General features: G+C 45.9%; 1 protein-coding gene across 2 annotated transcripts in view; it reads left to right on the top strand.

Moving 5' to 3' along the window:
* The window catches only part of NPHP4 (nephrocystin 4), a 59,700-nt gene that overhangs the window by 21,776 nt on the left and 14,091 nt on the right, over window positions 1-23,833 (top strand). For both annotated transcript variants that reach the window (XM_042478323.1, XM_042478324.1), the window contains exons 8-18: window positions 1,187-1,368; window positions 3,015-3,141; window positions 9,851-10,033; window positions 10,495-10,639; window positions 15,351-15,409; window positions 16,903-17,022; window positions 17,892-18,040; window positions 18,231-18,422; window positions 18,919-19,109; window positions 21,134-21,294; window positions 21,574-21,754. In XM_042478323.1, coding sequence (XP_042334257.1) covers window positions 1,187-1,368; window positions 3,015-3,141; window positions 9,851-10,033; window positions 10,495-10,639; window positions 15,351-15,409; window positions 16,903-17,022; window positions 17,892-18,040; window positions 18,231-18,422; window positions 18,919-19,109; window positions 21,134-21,294; window positions 21,574-21,754 — 1,690 coding nt within the window. The remainder of the gene's footprint in view (window positions 1-1,186; window positions 1,369-3,014; window positions 3,142-9,850; window positions 10,034-10,494; window positions 10,640-15,350; window positions 15,410-16,902; window positions 17,023-17,891; window positions 18,041-18,230; window positions 18,423-18,918; window positions 19,110-21,133; window positions 21,295-21,573; window positions 21,755-23,833) is intronic.

A 23,833-nucleotide genomic window follows, 5' to 3' on the forward strand; every position in this document is an offset into this window, starting at 1 on the left:
AGAACCCAATTGTTCCTGACACTGGAGATGGTACATAGCCATCCTTTTGGTTGCCCTGATCTCCAAGAAATCCTGACTGCACTCTCATCATGCCATGAATTCCTAAGGTTCCCTGCAGCAGGATCTTGGATGCAGTTTGGCCCCACTTTACATACCATGATGGCGTTCCATCCGACCAAATCCTGGGATTTGTTGTTTAGTGAGGCGCCAGCATTCTTTGGCACCAAAGGCTAAAGACCTTGTAAAACAACAAATCCTAGGATGCAGCTACGGACCTTAAAGTGGTGCCGAACTGCATTATTTCTACAGCGTAGATGCACCCAAAGAGTCTTTTAAGAAACGGTCGTATACCAATGGTGGGCTAGGCTCTGGAGGAGAGATGAAACCCTTTAAAACAGTGGTTCCCAAACTTTGGTCCTCCAGATGTTTGGACTTCAACTCCCAGAACTCCTGACTATTGGTCAAGCTGAGTGGGGCTTCTGGGAGTTGAAGTCCAAAACACCTGGAAAAGCAAAGTTTGGGAACCACTGCTCCAAGGAGTCATCCCAGGAAGGATGGGGCTTAGTTCAAACTAAGTGTGTGTGCATGTATGCATCTGTACCTATGTATGGATGTGTACAGACATAATGCTGCTTCATATGTGCTCTTTCAACTGGTTTCCCTACATCTCTGGATTTTAACCTGCATTTTTTATGTTTAAACAAAGACATCTCAGCATGCTCTATAGTTCTTTTAGTGGGGACTGTTTGAAAGATTGCATTCTGTTTATTGTGTTTTGCTGTTGGCCGCCATCGACATCTCACCTGGGAACACAAGGGGGGAAATTTATCAAGCAAACAATCAGCGATTTGATCGGGGGACCGATCGATACGAACTCTGTTCGGCTTCATCTATTATTGGAGCAAATTACCCGCGTTAATGCTTCCCTGGTCCTCCTGGAGGTTCATTCTTGTTCGCCTTCATTGGTGTCTTGCGCTATAGCCGGGCGCCCTCTTTCCACAGCTTGCCTTTCTTAATCCAGTTGGAAAGAGGAGAATAATCAGAGTTGTTTAGGAACGAGAATAATGTTGTTGTTAGTGTTAAAGCTGACTTTCTGGATAGAGGGATTGTTTTTACGAGACTATGGCAGTACCACCTCAGTTTAAAAACCTGTTCTTTTCCTCCCCACTCCAATGGATTTTCTTAGGGTAACTCGGCCCTGGATGGGAACACCCTTCTTGTGCAGGAACGGCGGCTCCACATTGGGGTCCACAACGGTTTTTGCTTCGTCCAGCCCCCGCAGGTGGCAGTTGTGGTGCCCGAGATGGACGTGGCCCGAGGACGTGCTGGAAGCTTCCATAGAAAACTAAGAGCCGCTGGAAAGCCTAGGTGAGAGAAGAAGAACAAGAGGGGAGATTTCCTAAGACAGGCTGGGAAACCATGCCAGCGTTGGGGTCCATTCCCCCCATCCCACCATGGGCTCTACTCCCTGGGCATAGCAATGTGCCAGGCAAAATGGAGACTGAAAGTGATGCTGCATCACTTCTGGCCCTGTTTTGGATGGGATGTCACCTTTCCAAGAGCATTCAGTTGTTTATTCATTTTTTATTCCCCGCTCCAATAATTTTTATTGAGTAAAATGTACAAAGAATAAAAGGGGGGAAAAACCTTTACAAATGACACAAATTTCTACAGACTATAAATTATATATAAAACAAATTACAACCAAAACTACAACTAACAAAAGCAACATTAAAAAATATGACTTCCAACTATCTCTTCTGAATGTACAATTCATTATAAGCTCTTCAATCTCTCTATTAGTGACCCGTTATCTGTATATTTAACTCATATTAGTTAATAAAACCAACAATCATAAATTACCTTCTTTATTTTCTAAAGGCAATTAACAATTTCCAGTCTTTCCAAAATCTTGTTAAAGATTGTTTTAAGCAATACAGACCATTTATCCATCTCTGTTAAATCCTTCAGTTTAGATAGCCACCCTTCTTTCACAGGTATTAAGTCCTTCTTCCATTCCTGTGCATATGCTACCCTTGCAGCTATGACAATATACTGGACTATTCTTATATCTCATCTCCTATTGTTCACCCAACAGTTGAGGTGCATTTGGTATGGGCATAGTTTTAGGATGAAAATTGCCCCCCCCAAAAAATATCACACCAAAAATGGGGTGGGTGGGATGCTTTGGGGGATTAGCAGGTGGTTTTGAGGGCCTCGAAATTGGGCTCCAGGGGGATGTATGTGGTCCCTTGGCCACAATTTCCCACATTCTGCACCAAGTCCTTGGAAAGGAATGCCTTGCACGCCTTGCCAAATTACACCACAACTTGTGTTCTTCTGCTACACAAAGATTATCTTTCTGCTGCTGTGCCTATTGAATGTCGTGGGCCTTTGTTTATTTGAATTTGTTATGTTCCTCTTGACTAGCTGACAAGCAAGGCTGCCCAAGGAGCTAATGATATCCGAGTCTCACTTGTTGAACAGCAACCCAGTAAATTCAATTAACTAGTAGGACAAAACCAACAAACCACATGGTACATTCCTAGGCAGTGTAAGAGGAGCAGAGATTCATAACACGGGGGAAATTTGAAATTTTACAGCAGGGTAGAGAATCACATAGAAGAGAATAATCTATACAAGACCACCAATGAAGTATCTCATTGGGTGAAGCCACATTGCAGAATTAAATCAGTTTGACATCACTTTAACTACAGTGACTCTGTCTTATAGAAGCTTGCCATTTGTAGATTGGTAAGGTATTCAGCTTGGTCTGTCAGAGAACGCCAAACTACAAATCCAAGTAATCTGTAGGATAGGGTCATGACCAATAAAGTGGTGTCAAACTGCTATTATATTGCCCCTGGTGCGTAGGGTCTGCTGGGAGCTGCAGTCCAATGCCATGGGGTCCATGCAAACTCCAACCCTTGCTGGACTGCATGTGGTTGGCTGGCCTTTACAAGCAAAGGAGCTCCTTCTCACCAGTCCTTCTCACTGGTTCTCTCCAAGCACAGCCCAGAGAGGCAAGGGCTTGTCCTGAGGAGCCGTATCCACCTGACAGAGATGGTCCGCCATCCGGCCTTCGCGGTGGTCTTCTTGTTGGAATACGTCTTCTCTGCTGTGCACAGATCTGACATTAAGGTAGGAATTGTGTCTCTGCCCACCTCTTTGGCTTCTTTCTCTGGAAAGTCGACCAGGTTTCCATCACCATGGCTGCCCTTGACATCCCAACATCTTCTCACAATTGTATCTGTGTGCATAGGTGCCCTGAAGGCACCTGTCCACTTATGGTGAGCCCATGAATACCATGCCTTTTAAAGGCAAAAGCTATTCAGAGGTGCTTTGCCCATTGCCTTCCTCTGATTAATTGGTTAATTGCTAGTGTTCTGCCCTCCGATTCCCATTTCCGTGGAGAGCCTTTAAAAATCTTACAAATGGCTCCCTGATAGAGACCAGAAAGCCACAGAATAGCGATGCGTTCCTGGCTCCGCTCTGTTATCACAACAATAAGCAAGTTCTTGCTTTCAATCTCTTTCTGTCTGGCTTGTAAATAATGCTGATATGGGATAGCTACAAGCTGTCTGTTGAAGGCACTGCTCAAAAGAAGGCAAAGGTGTGTGCCGCGATGGGCATTTCTGGGGTTTGTAATTGACTGAACTGCGCTGCCTATCCGCTTTCCCGTGACACTCCTTTTGGCTTCCCTAGCCCTGGGGTGAGTGCTTTGTGATAAGAGGAAAGAGAGGGCAGAAACAGCCTCCATAGTTCAAAACTATAAATGATACTGGAAACGGAAAGGGCTCCCTGGTTTTGTTTTCTTTTATTTGCAAAGCAGTATCCCAAATTGCTACCCACAGAAAGCACTTTGGTGCTCACTTTCTTTCACTTGCCTTGTCCCTCACTTGTCCCCGGGGATGCCATCATGGAGCCAGATCTGATTCACACGCTGCCTGTGTTCAGCTCAGATTTATGCTTCAAAGCTACTCCTGAACATTAACCATAAATTCTCTATACCATCCCTTCTTGAGTCTCTGTGCCTCAAGCAGCAGTCCCATAATCAGAATGCGATCCTACCCTGCATCGATAGGAGTATGGGATCTAGATCGAGGGAAGTTATAGTCCCGCCCGATTCTGCTTTGGTCAGACATCACCTGGAATATTACGTCCAATTCTGGGCGATGCAATTCAAAAAGGATGTTGAGAAGCTGGAATGTCTCCAGAGTTGGGCTACCAAGATGGTGAAGGATTTGGAAACCATGAAGCCGTTTGAGGAACAGTTTAGGGAGCTGGGTATGTTTAGTCTGGAGAAGAGAAGGTTAAGAGGTGATACAATGGCCCTGTTTAAATATTTGAGGGGAGGTCATATTGAAGATGGAACAAACGTGTCCATATTGAAGATGGAACAAGTTTGAGGTCATATCGAAGATGGAACAAGCTTGCATTCAAACGAGAAGGAAAGAAATTCCAGCTAAACATCAGGAAGAATTTCCCGAAGGTAAGAGCTGATTGTAGGTGGAAGATGCTATTGCTTCCAAGTGTGGTGGAGTCTCCTTCTTTGGAGGTGTTTAAACAAGGATTGGATGGCCATCTGTCCCAGGGAAGGCTTAGATTGTGTCTTCCTCTATGGCAGAATGGAGTTGGACTAGATGGTCCTTGGTAGTCTGATTAGGAAGTTACCAGTTTGTGGACTTCTGCGGCTAAATTATCCCTGTCCAAGAAAGTCCGTTGTTGGTGCACCAGTCTGGTCTTGCAAGGTTAAGGAAGCATTGACTTTGCCTTAAACTTTATCTCCTCCCATCCTGGACTCCCAGAAGGGCTGGACCATGAAAATTAGTAGCAGGACCTTCTTTGTGGTGGCACCACCAGGGATGAGACTTCCTCTCTGACTTCCTCATTTGACTAGACTTTGGTCTTCTTGTGACGGATTGTCAAAATATTCCCTTTTCCCTCCCAGAAATCTTTGGAGTTATCTATAGAGGCTCCCAATACATTTCCTCTGGAGCTGGGCCTTGGTGGCTCATTGTTATCTTGGCTGAATTGATGGCTGCTTTTAATGAATTTGGAAACCTGTGCTGCGTCCATAATTGGAACGCAAGAGGAGGGATGGAAGCGAAGGAAGGAGTCCTTTGCGTGGGCTGCTGCTGCTATTGCCCATCAAGAGGGGAAATATAATGACAGAGCAGAGCAATAGCAAAACTCATTTCGGGCGGCATGATAGAAACGTCTCCGTGTCTGGAATTTTGCCGCCGTCAAAAAGGCCACCCCTGCCTTGTACGGCAGCGATCCTTTCAGGAAGCGGCCGGGGAAGAGTTATAGCATGTCATCAGGCTTATGCGCATTACAACGACGTGTTCCCATTGATTTTTAAGTCCCTTTAAAATTATTTAAGGCTAGGAAAAGCAGATGTGAAACTCACTGCTTCCTTTGACCCGGTGCCAGATGGTTCTGCTGTAGTTCATAAATCGGCTGTAAGTAGTATTGTCTTAATGGAGTGCTGAAGCCCACCAAGCTGTCATGGAGCTGAACTGCAAAGGGAGACCAATTTCGGTTGCGTGTGTGAAGACACCATTTCAGGGCAGGGATGCTCTCCAATTGCAACCAGAGTTACACGGATTATATAACCCCCTTGCACTTGTTTCCAGGTATAATTAAAGTGCTGGTCGTGAGGCTCAGGTCCAGGCTACTTGACAGACTATATCTCCTGGTATGATCCCACCCAGGACCTGAGATCTTCAGGAGAGGACAGTTGATGGAGACAGGAGGCAAGGTCTTCTCGATGGCTGCTCTCAGGCTCTGGAACTCCTTTCCTAAAATGGCTTCCTCCTTGATGTCCTCCAAACTCCTTTTCTGCATGTCCTTTTTTCTCCACATCTACAGCTGAGCCCAGGAAGGGCAGTCACTCCTGTTTCCTTAGCTACCTCCCATTTTCGTTCCTCTTCAAAATGGCTTGCAACTATACTGTTAAGGTTGAAGGCTTTGGTGGCTGGCATCCATAGTTTTTGTGGGTTTTTTGGGCTATGTGGCCATGTTCTAGAAGAGCCAGCAACTTTCTTTGAAGATGCCAGCCACAGATGCTAACAAAACGTCAGGAATAAACTCTTCTAGGACATAGCCACATAGCCCAAAAAACCCACAAAAAACTATACTGCTATAGTCTAAGGAAAAATGCCATTTTCAGCAGCAGAAGTGGGCTTCCAGTCACTTCCAGGATGGTTTTTTAGGGGCAGGGGAATTTTTTGGCAGTCACTTAGGGGCCCTGGGATAGACTATCAGCCACTAAACCTACCAAAAGTACCTTCCTATGTCCTATATCAAGACGCAGACATAAATAGTAATGTCGGCGGTGTTTCCTGCTCTCATTCCCTTTGATACAGCTGAGTTGTGTTTTTTTTCCCTCTACTTTGAAGCTGTTAATTAAAACATGGAGTTAGCTTTTTTCATTAATTTCCCCCCTAAATATTTTCAAGAGCGGAGGCCATCAAGGCACACAACAGGCCCTTGGGACATCAAGGACTGTGGCAATGTTGTGTTGGCCATCTGGCCATGGCTTCTCTCTCTCTCTCTCTCCACCTGCTGTCTCATTTTTCTTTCAAGAAACTGGAATTTGGACAGTGGCCTTCCTTTGGCTCTCTGCCCTTCCTTCGCGTCCCTGCAGTTGCTGGGAAAGGAGCAGAAGTTGTCGGAAAGACTGTTAATCGAGCACTTAATTGGGCCTTAGCAGGCAAATGGCTTTTGCCATCTCAACTTGGCCAGATCTTTGCTTCCTCCACTGTGCAGCCTCTCACCTCTTTCCGCCAGCTATCGAGAAGCTTGGAGAACTGGTTCTCCGTCTGTGTCGGCGTCGACATTGGGGCTGTTCCACGATGGAGATGATGGAAGTTGTCAGACGATGCATCAACCCGATGCTTGATTTCCCCGGAGGCTTTGGAAATGTCCTGAGATGTCATGCCCTGCTTGTGTTCCTTGCTTGATGGTCGCCTTGCACTCTTGGAATGAGGAGCAGCCTTGTTCTGACAAATACGTTGTCGGAAAATATAACAAATGAACTGACCACGGGTCTCCAGGGAGAAAGGAGGAGAATAATGTGTGTCCTCACCCTAGAGGAAGAGCGGCTCTTGTATAACAGTGTCACAGATCTGTAACGGACTTCATCAGCAACTTCCCCTGAGGTGCAAAAAAGGCATCCTACGTCTTACTGTTGATGTTCAACAGTAAAGATGTGAAAAGCGTGGCCCCGGGTCCACATAAAGTCCCCCCCCCCCAAATTTTCTTATGGCCTTCAACACCTCCAGAATCCCCAGACTGACCTCCTTCTGGCCAAAAGAAGAAGGTGAACTGCTGCTTTTGGAAACCTTCGGGTGCAACAATATACCTTTTAAAGAGTTTGCAAGGCCTCCCTGTACTTTGGAGTTCTCTTTTATATTATTTTTGGCTAGACTATGTGGCTCATAGTGGGTGCCAGGGTATAAAGGCGACCTCCACAACTTCCATCCCTGAAAGTTTTAGAGGAAAACTGTTGACTTTCAACTCGACATGACTTAAATGGATTAATTCTTTTCTTTTTACCTCCCCCTGATTTTTGGTCGGGGATGCCACCACCGCTGAAAAGTTTGCAGACACGTGCCAGTCTGTTTTGCTTGTGCTATTTATGAAAAACCAATTATATCCTTTTTAAGAATTGACAAAGGGGCACGCCCAAGGCAACTGTAGGAACGAATCTCAATTTGTTAAAAAGAAAAGGAAAGAAATCAAAACACATGAAAGAGTTGCCAAGCAACATCAGATTAAAAAGAAAAGAAAAAAAGAAATCCACCAGGCAGCAAACAGCTCATTATATCCTACAATTCCACCTCCTTTGGCTGAATATTTTGTGGAAGAGCCAGATTTTTTGCTAAATGGTGGAACACTAGAGACAGCGAAGCAGAACCCGAAGAAGACTTTTAAGATGACTACTTGTAATGACATTGTTAACCCACCCATTACTAGGGATAATGGTACATGGAGAATCTTGTTGTTTGATGTGTTAAGTTAACATCAACTATAAATGAGAGACCTCCAAGAGACTCAGTCCCCAACGCTTCTGCTCTGGTGATCTTGCCATTCGCAGGACCATCGGTAGTCACAAATGGCTTTGGATAGGTGCAGAGTTGTCCCTGCTGAAGTTAGCCTGAAATTACAAGGCAGTGGGTGTTTGCAATGCAAGGAGCAGGTCTCCTTAGCGAGGCTCCAGCCAGACTCATTTAGAAAAAGCAAATATGAAATATGCTTTGCAGGCAGGGGTCTTGCATTTCCCCTGCCATGAGACATAGGAGAGCGGCAACCGTGCAACTTTAATCAATAGCCATTGATTTGTTAGGGATGCCTCATTATCCCACCAAGGGGGAACTGAAGGCCAAGCAGTGGCAGCGCCTGGCACAGCATCTCTCCAAAGGAAAGTCCAGACAGGTGGGCAATGGCTGCGTGCGTGGATGTTCACTTAAGCGATGCAAGGACTCTTACAGAGATGGCAGGCATGGGCCAACTAGGGGAAGAAAAGTCCGATGCTTTCTCTGGAAGCTGGAGAACTCCAGACTCGCCCCGGTTCCATTTTGAAAAGTGACGAAAATTGTGTGGAGGCCTAGGGCCCAGCAAGTCCTCACTACTCAAATATTACTTTGCACAGGGATAAAGCAGAGCACTAGAGCAAATGCTTTGCAACGGTATGTGCTTGGCCTCAGTCCAGCTATAAGGATCGGTGGTAATGGGGCTGCGTTGGACCTCCGCCTGCAGCCCTGGGTGGCTGTGATGTTGCCTCATTTACTGTGCCCTTTTGGACCCCACATTCTGGTTTTCTTACACCTTGGGAGAGATTAAGGATTAGGAACGTTTTTGTGGCAATATTCTCAGGGAGGCCCTATTCTTTACCCAGTGACCACTACTTGTATTTTGCACTCAAAGCAGCAGGTGGCAGATGAGGTATTGACATCCAGGGAAAAGGTAGACCTTGCAGCAGGAGGAAACCGCTTCCATGAAGCAAGTAGCACCTGCCAGTAAGTCCAGCCAGATGAATATCCTGACTCAGTCAAGCTCCTCTTCCAGACAGCCTGACCAGTTATGTGACGAAGAGACAGGCGGATTAGCATGCCTCCAACCAGAATACCTTCTGTGACTCCAAGGCCCAGCCGTCTGTGGCTTCACACTGAATGAACCCAATTAACCTCTGCCCTCTCTGTTTCTGGAGGCTGGATAATCCCAAAGCGGAGGGCCATTACGGCTTTCATAAGGAGCAATTGACAGGGCACTGGGGGAGAGATGCAGTTCTGAGTGGGAGTGCTGGGTGTTTGGGTTCGGAGAGCTTTCTGGAGAGTCCATTTTGGAGGAAGAGGACTGTTGCGCCTTCAAAGACTCTTCGCCAAGCACCCTTTCCCTCTCAGGGGAGCTGGACCAAAAGGGAATTGCAGATGGGATGTTATCTGGATTCTGTTGGGCTTCGCATCCTTTCCCAGAGAAAATGAATCCCTTCATTGCTGGAGGGCCAGGCTGCCCCCACCCTGACCCACTTTATTGGAGCAACTTTGGCGGGATTAGAACTAGAGTTTGCAGGTGCCAGAAACAGAATCTTAGCTATTCGGGCTGCTCCATGGCTTGATACCTGAGTTGGTAAGTCAAGAATGAGAGAGAGAGAGAGAGAGAGAGAGAAAGAAAGAAAGAAAGAAAGAAAGAAAGAATTATACAGGTGTTCCAGTTTTTGCCTCATGTGTGTGTGTGTGTGTGTGTGTGTATGTGTATTTATTTAGCAAAACCTTGAGTTTAAATCTAGGTTAAAATCCATTCTCTCTCCGCCTTCCCCACTCCACCCCATTTTGCACTCCAGGCGTCCTCTGTTACCTCTTTGAGGACACCATCCTACATGCATGCCATCCGCTGGGCCATCTGGAACCCCTCGCTGGATGCGGTTTCTTTGGATATGGTCCTCCCGCTGCAAGGAGGAGCCCAGCCTAGTCCCAACCATGTGCTGGTTTACAAGACACCCCCGGCTGCCATGAGCTCAGAAGAGGTGAGGAAACACCCCCAAATCAGTCTTTTGAGAAGGCAGGTCCCTGGGCTGGCAGTATGAAGAAGGCATATTTCATTCTTGTAACGGAGGAATGAGTCATTTCCCAAGTTTTCTCTCTGCTGGCTAAGATTATACAAGGTTTTGATGTTTTCAGTTGCTGTTGTTTTTCCAGAAGATCCTTTGTTGTGAATGTGGCAATTCAGCTTTCCAAATTCCTCTGCAAAACACTCATTTTTGTGCCAAATACCTGCCAAAAATGATAACCAAAGTCATGAAGGAAGTTAGCCTGTGCTTGGACCTCTTGCTGTGGCCCAAGGGAGAGGGGCTGGAGATAAAAATGACGACCCACTTCATGGCTGATGCTGTTGCCCACCCCTACTTCCACTGCAGCATCTTGGAAATAGGCAGAAAGGATATCCTTACTCCCTCCTCTTACACTCTTTTTTTCCTTTGGATTGCAGGTGAAGCAAGTTGAATCTGGGACCATCCAGTTCCACTTCTCCGCTGGCTCTGAGAAGCACCTTGGGACCCCTACAAAACCCTCTGGCAATGTCAAGGAACAGCTGCCTCTGGCTAAGGCAAAGAACCCACCCCTCTCCTCTCCTGGTGAGCATGTCTGCGTCTTCCCCTCCCCCCCCCAGATCTCTGACTCTTCAAATGCACAGAAACCCCAAAACTGAGGAAACACTTGAAAATGTAGCACACTGGTCAGAGAATTTTGAGAGGAGGAGAGAAGGTCCAAGATCTCAAGCTAAGCTCGCTTGTTGAGTTTCTTGCTTTCTTCCTGTTGCATTTATTATTACTATTATTTTAAACAGTGACACCATTCTGCTGCGACAGGTGCCTGCAGCTTCAGAAGGCATTGTTTCAGGCTCATACATGGAGTTGCATTAATGAGAAACCGCATGAGCCTTTGTGGCAGATTCAGAGGTGGACAGTGCATGCTACTTTCCACTGAGAACCATGGAAAGTCCTGCAAAGGAAAAACAGATTCCCCATGTTATAGTGGAGGATTTTGCTGCAGGTTGGGGAAAGTCTCTTCTTTGCAGTCTCTGGACTTTCTTGTGCTTTTTTCTTGGTTGTGTTCTGCCCCCGTGTCGTCTCTTTTGAAGTCTGCTCCAGGCTGCCTCATGCCAGTCTGGTAGCCTCCATTGTCCGTCGGCCTTAGCGCCAAAGGAGAAGGGAAAGAAACCATGGTTTGCTGCATGTGTAAAAAACCAAAGCAAAATCCAGAGTTTGTAGCACCTTTATTGGGACATTTGAAATGTCCCAAAAGGGGCAAGCTTCCTGATGCTGCAGAACTCTTTGCCAGAACTAGACAACAGTTCATTAAACAGGCCTACTAGAATTAGGACTAAACCGATAGGATTCATGTTGATGCGCCCATACAGAGATTGCACATCCATATATCTATCCAAACACTTCCCTACAAAGAGAAAGCTGGCCTGTTAGAGGAAAACTAAGCTGAAACCTTGCCGAGATACTAATTTTCCGTCCAGAGATTTTGGGGGGGATTGTGCTGCAACCGGCATATTCTAGTTGTAGTGATAGGGCCACTTTAGGGTTGCCATAAGTTGGAAACGACTTGAAGGCACGCAGCAGCAGCAACAACAAAGTAACCGCATTCTGTAATTCTACTGACTTTGTAGCTCAAGACCCTAGACTTTTATTGTTCAGTCGGTAAACAAGACAAGGGAGAATTGCATTGAACTCTCAACCCCGGCGCATTGGCTCCAGTTCAAGAAGCGGTGATAGAAATTAATGCATTTATCGCGTTTCTCTTCAACTGGAGTGGGTAACACACATTTTTGCATTAAAAAGGTGAAGTGAAGCAGAGTATTCCCCCTGTTCATCAAAATCCACTTCACTCTGCGCTTTTTTAATCTTTTCCCATTTGTCTGTGGACGTTTCAACCAGATTGCTCTCCACTTAACAGCCTGAGCGAACACTCGCACATGACTTTATTGCCTTATTAATGGGGCACCATTACTGAAATCTATAGGATCATGGGCACTTGAGGGAAGGTCGGCGAGAGTAGGCTGTTAGCAAAAGTTTTTTTTAGTCTCCTAGGAAAGTGCCAACTTTACAATCGGTTGAGGAAGAACCCAGGGAAATTTAAAAAATGGATAAAGGAGTCCTTGACAGAGAGCTGTGGTTTGGGTTTGAGAGAGTGGGTTCTTCAAAGGACGTCTCTTGTCCCTGGGGGCTTGGCGCAGTTGCAAATGTTTATTCCAGGCATCAGGATGCAAATCTCAGGGATGTAAATCTGTGGTTGTTTCATTCTCACATGCAAGAATGAATAATTCAAGGCCAAATATAGGCCACAAATCCCAAACACACAGGTATAGGATGGGGGATGCTTGGCTCAGCAGTAGTACACAGGAAAAGGGCCTTGGGATTATTGCTCATTGTAGGCTGAACATCAGCCAGGAGTGTGATGCTTCAGGAAAGAAGGTAAATAATATTTTAGCCTGCTTTAAGAAAATGAAAATGTCCAAATCTCACTATAGTCTCAGCTAGTCATCAATCATCGTCCGGGGAATTGAGGAAGAACTGGCACGTGAGTCCCTCCCTGTTTGTATTTTGGGCAGACAGAGATGCAAACCTTTACTTATTTCATCCTCATATGCAAGGATGAATGATCATTCTAGTTTTCTTCACAACGTGGGAGAAAATGGAATATTTCTCCACAGTATTCTTCCCATATTTGAACATCCTAAAGTATTGTAGAGGAACTATTCTGCAGAGAGGCCCCATACAGACAGGCCAAAATAAAGCTGCTTCAGGTCACTTTGGAGGTATGTTGTTTAAATGATGCATGCGTCCTAAGAGATCAGAAGCCGTGCCAAAGCTATGCTTCAGTCCTTAGCAATGGAGCGTGTCTTTGGCACGGCTTCCGGACTCTTAGGACGCAAACATAATTTAAACAACATACCTCCAAAGTGACCCGAAGCAGCTTTATTTTGACCGGTCTGAATGGGCCCAGAGATACATGTGGCTTTTTGTGCAAAAAAGCTCAAACGCATGGGTTTCTGTGGAGAAAACATGGGGTTTTTTGGGCACAAAATCCTCCCCAAAACCAAAACCATGCATATTTTTTCTAGAGAATGGTTCCGCTGCAAAACTTGAGGATGTTTGAATCCTGGGACAAACAGCACAGATGCTCTCTAACATTAACCTTGATGGGGTTTTCTGGCTGTTTTTCAGCCTGTGAATATATGCTTCATTTCTGAGTCTCTGGCCTTGCTGTCTAAGTTCTCCAAAGACTCCTCTGTCTGTAGCAGGGCTTTAGTTCTGCTGGAGTTTCTTTTCTCCACCTGACTATTCCTCTGGCTCTGATAGTTCCTTCTGTAATCCAAATGACACCGGAGCTGACAGCTTTACGAAAAGCACTCAGGCTTAGAGACCCAAACAATGCCTCCGACCGTCTTTTATTCCTCATTCTGGGGCCAGAAGAGAGAAAGAGAGAGATGGTGCTATTCCTTCTCAGGACACTAGAGTGCAGCTTGTCCCCAGGTTCTGCCTTGGAGAGCTCAGCATTGACATATATATATATATATATATATATATATATATATATTTATATATATATCTATATATTCATTTTGCAAATGTTTTTTTCCCTTGGAGGAGCGGGTGTGGGTATGGTGTGTTGCTTAATAGCTTTCAAAACCCAGAGCTTGAATGGGGCAATTGGAAAAAGGGTGATGTGACTGTTTCAGCCAGACTCTCCTTGACATCATCCCAAAGAGCTATGGAGTTAGTTGGGGAGCGGCGAGGAAGGCAGTGCGGTGTTTAGAGAGACAATTGAGTTTATTGTGACATAAATGGATGGTGGATCTGGGTGTTTTTGAGCAGCTGACACACACGGAGGTCCTTTCAAAAGGTTTGAAGAAAAGTCAGAGAGCAAGGAGAGCAGAGGGAAAAGGTAGTGGGTGGATCTGTACATACCTGATGCTCCCTTTCTTTGGTTGGTACTTCACCAAGACCCAGAAGGGCGTTCTAGCTGGGCATAGGACTGGCAGACAGAGTTCAAGACCATGGAGAGCAACCTGGAGAACAAGCTTCAAGCCAGGTATCTCTGGGCAGAAAGCTGTTGGTTATTTTCCACTTGAGTAGAGCCATTGAATCAGTAGTTGAGTGGTAAGTCAACACATAGATCAATCCCATTGATTCAATGAGTTTACTCAGAGTTAGTCTAGTCTAGTCAATGAGTCTACTCGTAGAGCTAGCGTGACGTAATGGTTTGAGCTTTGGACTCTGACTCTTGAGACCAGGGTTCGACTCTTGGCTCAGCCATGGAAACCCACTGCTCACATTCTCTCAGCTTCTGAGGATGGCCATGGCAAACCTCCTCTGAAGAAATATGCCAAGATAACCCCATGATAGATTCACCTTAGGGTCGCCATATGCTAGAAATGACCTGAAGGCACACAACAACAGCAGCAACAGAGAGCAAAGTCAGGATGAATAATGGGACTTAGGCCTCTTGGTGGTGATGATGATGATGCTTTTCTTCATTTATATCCCACTTTTTCTCAGTGTGTACACAAGTGCCTTTAAGTTGCCTTAAATGGCAACCTCAGGAATTTCACAAATTTTTCTTAGGCCGGGAAGACTCAGAGGTTGTTTTGACGGTTCCTTCCTCTGAAATATAGCCAGAAGCACCTGGTCTTCCTTGGCTGTCCTCCATCCAAGGCCTGATCCTGCTTTTCCTTCCAAGATCAGAGGAGATCGGGTGCCTTCAGGGCATATAAACCTCTTCTACTGGGACTCAAAGTGGCTTACAAAACATGAAAAGAAATGCATATTAAAATATATGCAAAAACATCAGTAGGAATTACATCAAAGCGATTTTAAAATGCCACTAAGCAACCTGTAGAAGTAAAATCCTTTAAACATCCATTAAAAACAGAAGTTAAAAAATCAACAAAACAGTGTGCCATTAATTCAACAACAGTCAATTCAACTCAAAGGCTGCCAAAAGTAGATGCCACTGGACTACACCTCCCAGCATCGCTCACCATGGGCTTATTGGTAGGGCTGCTGGGAGCTACAGTGCAGGAACGTCTGGAAAGTGGCATGGTTCTCAGTGGCCCCAGACGGAGCAGACCCACTGAATCTATGGGGACTTGCTCAGCCAACCCTTACTTACATGTTGTTTGATTCAGTGGAAAGGTCTCATTCAGGAGTGGGCAAAAGATGGTCTGATCCAGTTTTTAGGGCTGTGGTTTTTCTTGTATTATCTGAAACTCATGTGGTCAATATTGCCTGTAACTAACTGTGCCTGACCTTCCTTCTCTCCTTTCTCCCTTAGGTTCTCCATCTTCTCCTCAGATGCTAGTTTCCACTCAAGATCATTCCCAAGGCCCTGGGGTAAGTGACAGAGGAGGATAATAGGATCTTAAGAATTGGAAGAAACCAGAAGAACAATATAGTCCATCTTACTGCCATGCAGGAATACAGAACTACCGCAGTCCCCAAAAATGCCCATCCAACCTCTGTTTAGAGACCTCCAAAGAAGGCGAGTCCATCACCCTCCAAAGCAATCTATTCCAGTGTCAAATAGGATTCAGAGACATAGCTATGTGAGTCTGGAATATCAAAGCAAAGGGAACTTGTAGCTCCTCTGAGACTAACTGAGAGAAAGAAAGTAGCTTGAAGAGAGATCTTGCAGCACCTTTGAGACTAACTGGAAGAAAGAAGTTGGCAGTATGAGCTTTCCTAGACTTAAGTCTACTTCCTCAGATGCATTTGGACCTTTGGGAGAAAGAAAGAAGTTGGTAGCATAAGCTTTCGTAGGCTTGAGGGAAGTAAACATAAGTCTAGGATTATGTCAAACCAAGGGACATCATTCTTGAGAGGTGGGAAGAAATAATAATAATAATAATAATAATAATAATAATAATAATAATAATAATGTTATTTGTATCCCACTCTTTTCCCAGAACTGGGACTCAGAGCAGCTTCACAACATTAAAAAACAGTACAATTAAAAACAGAAAGAAGTACATTAAAAAGGAATTAAATTGTTACAATATTAAAACAGTTAATGAAATAATTCTGCATTCATAATGACTTGGTCCTCCATTGGTCCGAGGAGAAGGAAATACGGCTCTTGCTGAGGCCCAACAGGCAGCCTCTCTTGGCTCCCCAGAGAGTTTGGTTTTGCTTTTTTGTTTGTCATAAGTATGGTTGTTTCTTGTGGCGTCCGGTTTGGGCATTATCGACTTACTGTGTTTTTAGTTTGCTTTAAAAAAAGAAAGAAAAGCATTTCAAGTTCTAGTTCTTCCCCCCGTCTTTCATGGAGGGCAGGACCCTTGGTAAATTAAAGAGCTTGGCCCCGGCAGGGCGAGGGCAGCAGAAAAAGAAAGGAGCTTAGTGGGTCAGCGTGCCAAGGAAAGCCACTGGGATTTGGAGAAAGAGGCGAGGAGACCGTCCGTCCCTTTGTGACCTGCTCTTTGCAGCCGCTGGATGAGAAGCTGATATTGCACAAATCCCATTTATGAACAGGACGCTGGCTTCTCTTCCCGTCTCTTTCATGTCACATTCACTCGGAAACACTCCCCACTTCACTCACTTGCTTACCGAGCATGTTTTTCAGCATTTTTGAGGTGGCTGTTCTTGTAAGAATGGTCCGTATTGGTGCTGGTTAGATTCTGGGCACTGTGAGCCAGGAGTTCTGGGTTTGGTGCTGCTCTCTGCCCCATGCCAGCCTAGTCTACTGCACAGGGAAAGTTGCATAGTATAAGGGAGAAGATGTGGATGCTATCCAAACTCTCCTCTCTTCGTACATTTTCACAATGCAAGAGGAGATGAACGGATGGTGCTACGTCATGTTTAACGATAACACTTTCATTTCATTCCAGCTCTCAATATCTCAGCTCTCTGTGTCTCCGGTGCGACTCGCATCCAAGCCCCCCTTGCAGCCCTTCATCACTTCTCTGCCATCCCAGCCCTCAGAGGCTCTCAGGCAGGTTGCACAAGAGGTAAATAGGGCCTAAAATGGGGGTAAGAGGTGAACCTTTAGACTAAGGGGTGGGGGAAGAAAGTGCCACCTCTAGGCTATGTGGGACCCCTGTCTTCTTTGTCTGGTCCACTATGTCTTCCAAGGCACCTCCAAAGCACCCAAATCCTCCTACGTTTATCATCCGTTCTCTGTAGATTCCACAAAAGTCTGAAGGAGGAATGAAAACAGCTTTGCATGTGCTAAGCCAAAAATTGCTTGCATCTGTATCCTGGTGCTAGGGGAATTCTTCCAAAAGAACAACCTGACACTATGAAGGCTACATAGTACATTTTGTTTTCCTTGGAAGAATGCTGTATATCACCACTGACACCTAGCTTTGACTTCTATCTTGTTTGTTAGTGTGGTGGAACTGTCCAAGCCCATGTGCTTGGCATTGGTGGCTTGGCAACCTTGGCAAACGGCATTAGGATTAATAGCTTGAAAGTTGGATCCTTGATTCTCCAGGATGGATCATCTAACTTCTAAGTCCCCATCACCCTCCTGCAGCACCACGTTTCAAATAAGTTGATTTTCATCCTCTCGGCTTCCTACACTGTCCAGCTTTCACAACCATGCACAGAAATCAGAAATACCATGGCATGCACGATCCTAACTTTGGATCAATTTCTAGTCTGGGAGAAAAGCTGTATGAAACAGCTGGGAGTCTGCGGAATGATGGTGTTATGGGGAAGGATGCATGGTTATCATTTAAAACCAAGAGGACAAGCTTGGCACCCTGGAAAGGGCAGGTTGAGCTTCAAGGTTTGGGGGTCTCCTTATTCCTGCTCCAGTTGTATCACCCCCTCTGCCTTTTCCAAAGGCTCACTGGTTTCTCTCCTTTTCCTGCAGGAGTGTCTGCAAGGTGCCATCACTCACTTAGAGTCAGACCTCAGCCATAGCTCCCTGGTCCAGGACTCCTCTCCTGTGGACCACCTCCGTGAGCTGCCCTTCACACCTGTCCATGTGCCCATCATTGCTCTGGGGGCACCCTCAGGAAGGTGAGTACAAGGGTGAGAAATACCTCATTGCAGGAAACCATGTTGATTTGGTACTTGTTGCTTCTGCACTCTGCTCTAGTTCAACTGGGGGCTACTGGGCAGCTGGATTTCCACCCCATGTTTCCTAGGTTTGGTGGATTCTCTCCAAAATGTGGTTTCCGCCAGACTCATAGGCCTGCCTCTTCTCTAGCTCCAGCACTGTCCTGACCCGGGCCTCCCTCGCCCGCCTGCGTGCCTCTGGGTTTCCTCAGCTCCTCGACTGCAACAAGGAGCCAGTCCAAATGGTGGAGCCTACGGACCCTGTGCACTTCGACCCGCAACGGGAAGAAGCTGACCTCTTGCAGAATAACGAAATCGTCTTGCAGTTTCTCGCATTTACCAGGTAACATCCCGAGGCTATTTTCTTGCAACATTCAAACATTCAGAAATGTTCTGGGGAGATTGTTCTGCATTTTCTTTGTGCAACCCCCCTCCCTTTTTTTGCTCAAAAATCAAACACTCTCTGTACAAAGAGAAAATGGTACCAAAGTCTTTTTGGTCCATTAATTCTTCTCATGAGGTTACTCAGTGGAGGTGGTTTGATGCCTCCCGCTAGAGATGCTTGGCAGAATCATCTGCTCCCAACTGTGAAGCTGGTTGGAAGGAGACAATACCTGAACAGTGAGTTGTGCAACCACAGCAGGTTGTGTTGTGTTAATGTTTTGCCACATGGGAACACTTAGTTTTTCAGGGACTCTGTTTCTCTGGAGCCTTTCTCTGGGAAGTGTGCAGTTTATCCGCAACACTGGTTACTTGTAGTGCGGGACTGGGAATGTGCCAGGAATTTAATCCAAATGAGACTAACTGCATTTTGTTCCTTTGGGGTGTTGTTCCACAAGGACCCTGCAGGACCCCACAGCTGCAGAGGCCTGGCCGAAGACCATCTATTTCACCTTCCAGTTTTACCGGTTCCCTCCGGTCACGACGCCGCGGCTGCAGTTGGTCAAGACTGACAGCTCCGGAGGGGCTTCGGCCGTGACCTCCCCCCACCTTTTGGTCCAGATTAACCAAGATGGAACCCTGAACCTTGGTAAGCCCAGAGAGAGACCCTCAAGGAGGGACTCTGAGGCAGGGAGCAAAGTACCCCTTTACAAGTAATGGAGGAGAAGAAGGACCTGACCATGATTCTTTGTCATATTGGTAAATGAAAACTTCTTTGGTTCCTGTAGGCTTTGAGGAACCGATTGCAAGTGCATTTAATCGTGTGCTGTTTTGCTGACTTATCTTTTTTAAAAGCAGAGTGGATTTGTTTTTCAATATTTCTCATTCTACGGTTGGTTTAACTGTGTTAACAGCAACTTTTATATGTTTTCAGTTATGTCTCTGTATCTGCTTCTCAGCTGTGTTTGCTTTCATTCATGGAAGTTGCCTAGAGCCCCAGGATTGGGGAAAATGTGGGGCTTCAGCTTGACCAGTTCTTTGAGCCCCATCCATTTAAACCAGTGGTTCTCAAATTCTGGTCCTCCAGATGTTTTTGACTTCATCTCCCAGATTCCCTCACCATTGGCCATGCTGGCAAAGGCTTCTGGGTGCTGAAGTCCAAAATAGCTGGAGGATCAAAGATTGAGAACCTCTGATTTAAACAGTCTGTCTTGAGCAATTCATTCTCTCTGCCCCAATGCTTCTTCTTTTTCTTTTCTTTTCTTTCTTTCTTTTTTTGGTATGTCTTATTAAAACTTACAGTCCCAGGCAGGACAAAGACATTTCCCACATCTTCCCGTGCTTCTCTCATTTATAAAGTATCCCTTCTCCCATGTGGAAGAGTTAATGGCATTTTAAAAAGTGTGCGTGTGATGGCAGAAAGGAGAAGCGCTACTTTTTAGCTCTGAGTCAGCAGAGGACAAGTCCCTGGGTGACTGTAAAGCTTACTTAGCCAGGTCTCTTCTCATAGGGCTCAATCACTTGCTTTATTAAAGTGGGGTCAAAGAGGAAGACCCCCTGTCAGTGAGGAGGGCTTAAGAAAGCTGCTGGGAATTGATTTTTGCATTGGAACTGAACCAGTCATCTTTCCACTTAAACCTTCCTCCTCCGTCTCTCCCTGAGTCACACTGATAGCTCCACCAGCTGCTGGATTAAGGACACAGTTTGGGAATGTGATCATTTTGAATTAAAATCCTAAAATCCCCAGCCAGTGGTCATAAATAATAATAAATAACTTTTTATTTATATCCCGTAGGGTCGAGGCGGCTTACAATCATGGTAAAATATAATACAGTAATACAGTGGTAAAATCCAAATATCTGTCAAGCTAACCCCTCCACCATGTGCTAAATCAAGCATGGGAAAGTGGCTCTCGCTCCCAGAATCCCCAGCTGCCATGGCCACAGCGTTGTAGTCTGAAACCTGCAGCACCCACTTCAGTCACTAGGTGGCAGACTTCTCCAATCAGCACATATCCCTGACAATTGATTTTATAGTCAAGATTCTGCCCTTCAGAGAAAAGAGTCAGAGGCACATTACAGACCACTCAAAACAGACGGTCTGCCGCTGCCGCCATTTGCAGCGCGGAGGAGCCCCAGCGTACAAACCGTGTGGCTCCTCTGCACTGCAAAAAGAAGCCCCAAAATGGTGCTTCTCTTTGCGGCGCGGTTATGACACCGCGAGGCACCAATGGTGCACTTCTGGCGTCATTTGTGCCGCGCGACGTGCGGACGCAACACGTCTGCTACGTCAAGATGGCAGCCCCTGTGTGGATGGGCGCCACCATTTTGTAAGGACTCGGTCCATACTAGGGTTGAGGGGCGTCCGGAAGTGACGCCCCTTCTCAATCCTACTATGCCCCTTCCTAACCCTAATACGCCCCTTCGGCGCATCTGTAACACACCAGAGAGAGTTCTAAGTGGTCAACCTCTGGCCTTTTGCTGTGACGCATATACAGTATATGAATAACATGGCTGGCAACATGTGTGTTGGATTAGTAGCTTTTGCCACCTACTTTATGAGGTGGACAGTCTTTATGAGGTGGACATTTCTTGTGGACAGTCCTGTCCTTTTTGCTTTGAATGGGTCAGTTAATAGCCCAGCCATCACCAGCTGCTCTTTCTCTCTCTCCAGGCTCTACAGGTTTCCAGTTGAGATACATGGTGGATCCTGGCTTTCTCAAGCCAGGGGAACAGCGATGGTTCCTCCGCTACCTTGCCGAGCACACCCTGCAAATCGACGCCTGGGATGGGGATTCTTTGCTCCTTGTTGGATCTGCTGCTGTAAAACTGAAGGTGGGTATCTCTTGCCTAGGGGAAGAAGGGCCAAGGCCAGTGCCATTCAGCCTGATGGGACTGGAACCTTAACAGATAAAGTGACTTCCTTCCTTCCTTCTTCACTAAGTGCTTAAATGTCCTTGAACACCCTTTTTATGGATCAATCTGGTTTCTGCTGGCAACTTTGCATTCTGTTCACAGAACATTCCTTCTCTTCCTCCATTCCGTTAGTTACTACCTTGAATGATCTCTTCTCTCTTCTCTTCCTTCTTTCCTTCTTCCTTCTGCCTTTCACAGCATTTACTCCGCCAGGGCCGGACAGCCGTTCAAGTCCACCACGAGCTGGAGGTCCTCACCATGGAGTACAAGCAAGAAGCGACAGTGATGAGTGGGGAGGCTTTCCACCATGGCGCCGTGAAACCCATTGGAGTCCAGGCTGTGGTGCGAGGCCGCATCCACCTGAGCCTGGCCAACATTGGTAAGAGACCCTTCTTAGAAAACGACTGTATATACTTGATTATAAGTTGACCTCATGTATAAGTCGAGGGCAAGTTTTGGGGCCACAAATATGGATTTTGCTATGAACCGTTGATAAGTCAAGGGTAAAACTTAGGGGCATGTAGCAAAGGATCTGAAGGATGAAGCAAAGCAAAACAATGTCAAAGAACTTACAAAATCCCAGCAGACATAACTCTGTGCTCACTCTTAAGACTGGGTTGGCGAGAGAGTAGAGGGGGTCGGTGCTTCACATATTTTGCTTTTCACCAGGGGATGGTTCCTTCTTATAAATAAGAGTTAAGATACAGTACTTACATTGACCCATGGATACGTCAACTCAGGTGTTTTGGGTCAATTTTTTAACCTAAATTTCTAGACTTATACATGAGTATTTACAGTAAATCAGGAGAGTCAAGGAATTATATTCCCATTCCCTACAGGCCCACATCCCCTTTCACTGTCATATTCTCTCTGCCAGAGAAGGAGACTGGCTGCACAGTCTATTGAGGAATAGTTTGGGGGCCATTCAGAGAACATTTTCAGCTCCTTGGAGGTGGTGTCTCCACGGGGAAGAGAGGATTTTGTAAGATCTCATTATCCTTTCGCCCCATGTCCTGACAATGATAATAACGTTGGGTTGTTACAGCACAACAGAAATATGCAGGTCATTAATTCTGTTTAGTCTTGTTTACAAATGGGCAATCCGAGACGGCTTTGAAGGGAACAATATGAGAGCGGCGACACTCAATTAAATGCCAACAAAACAGCAATGTTGTGCAGGGAGAGAAGGAGAGAGGACATGGGAGAGCAAGGAGCCCTATCGCAAAGGGAGAGTAGCCCAGGCACAACAGGACCCGGAGCGTGGACCCGCTTCTTAGCAGGTGCTTTAACTCATCCGCCTCTAAAAAGGCAGAGCGACTCTGTTAAAAAAAGGGAAAATCTTATCTTCAGAAGAAAGATTAGTTCCTATTCTACCCTATCATAAATTGACATTTCATACTTTGCCTGCAAGAGGACGATAAGCTCTTTTGCAAGCTGGTGATCGGGAGAAAGGGAAGGAGGAGGAAGGATGGCGCAGGGATGATCAATCCTGAGATGATTCAAACACCAGACCCAGCAACGAGAAGGAGGATGGATGGATGGATGGGCAAAGAGTGCTTGCAAAAGAATTGGCAGGGACTGGTATAGCTGCACTACCCCCTGCGCCACCTCACTGTGGTCTTCTCTGCTTTGGTTTTGTGGTGATGGCAGTAGGCAGTTTGGAAAAACATAACAAAGTTGCCCAAGGAAGACCAAGTTTGAAATCAAATTGCTTTGCTGGTTGGAGATGGACCCAATTATACCGATCCCGACCAAAGTCTCTTCCAGGAGTGGGCATCCTGCATTTTTGGATGCTTCTGGAGCCCTTTAGAGCCATAAATGTATAAATACATAAGATACAATCCAGCAATTGCTCACCTCCATACGCACCAAATGGATTAAACAATTTCACATGCCGCCGCACACAGCCCGCCATGAAAGTGGTCACAAAGAAGCATTAACACACATCTTTTTTCCTTTTGGGATTTCAGCATTGATGCATTTCCAATATCACTTTCTTTGCGCAATTGTGTGTGATAATCATTCTCACAATTGCTTGCCATTCATTTGTGGGATGCTTTAAATGCGCTTTAATCTTTCTTTAATGCTGAAATCAACCCCGGTGTGATAAGCTCCCTAGTTTCTTGTTGGAAGGAATTCCACAGTTTGGGGCAGCTGCCACGAAGTCTTCCTCCTGTGCCCTCACCCTTAAACTAAATACAAATACTTCTGTTGTTCGGCAGTTATAGGAAGGGAGGGAACTGTGAGACTGCAATGGCCCATTCCCATTGCTCCCAAGAGGATACCAACAAAGAGAAACATCCCAACATTTTGGGAAGAGTTGGAGAGGAGATGTCTTGAAGAACGACCCACTCCTTCGCCAGAAACCTTAAGCCTCCTTTGCCCCTTCCAAGGACCGACGTCTCTCCTTTGCCTCTCTTCGGAAGGTGCCTGGCTTCTCGCACGCCACAAATCAAAG

This window comes from Sceloporus undulatus, chromosome 7 (genome assembly GCF_019175285.1).
Source record: "Sceloporus undulatus isolate JIND9_A2432 ecotype Alabama chromosome 7, SceUnd_v1.1, whole genome shotgun sequence".
Classification (NCBI taxonomy): Eukaryota; Metazoa; Chordata; class Lepidosauria; order Squamata; family Phrynosomatidae; genus Sceloporus; species Sceloporus undulatus.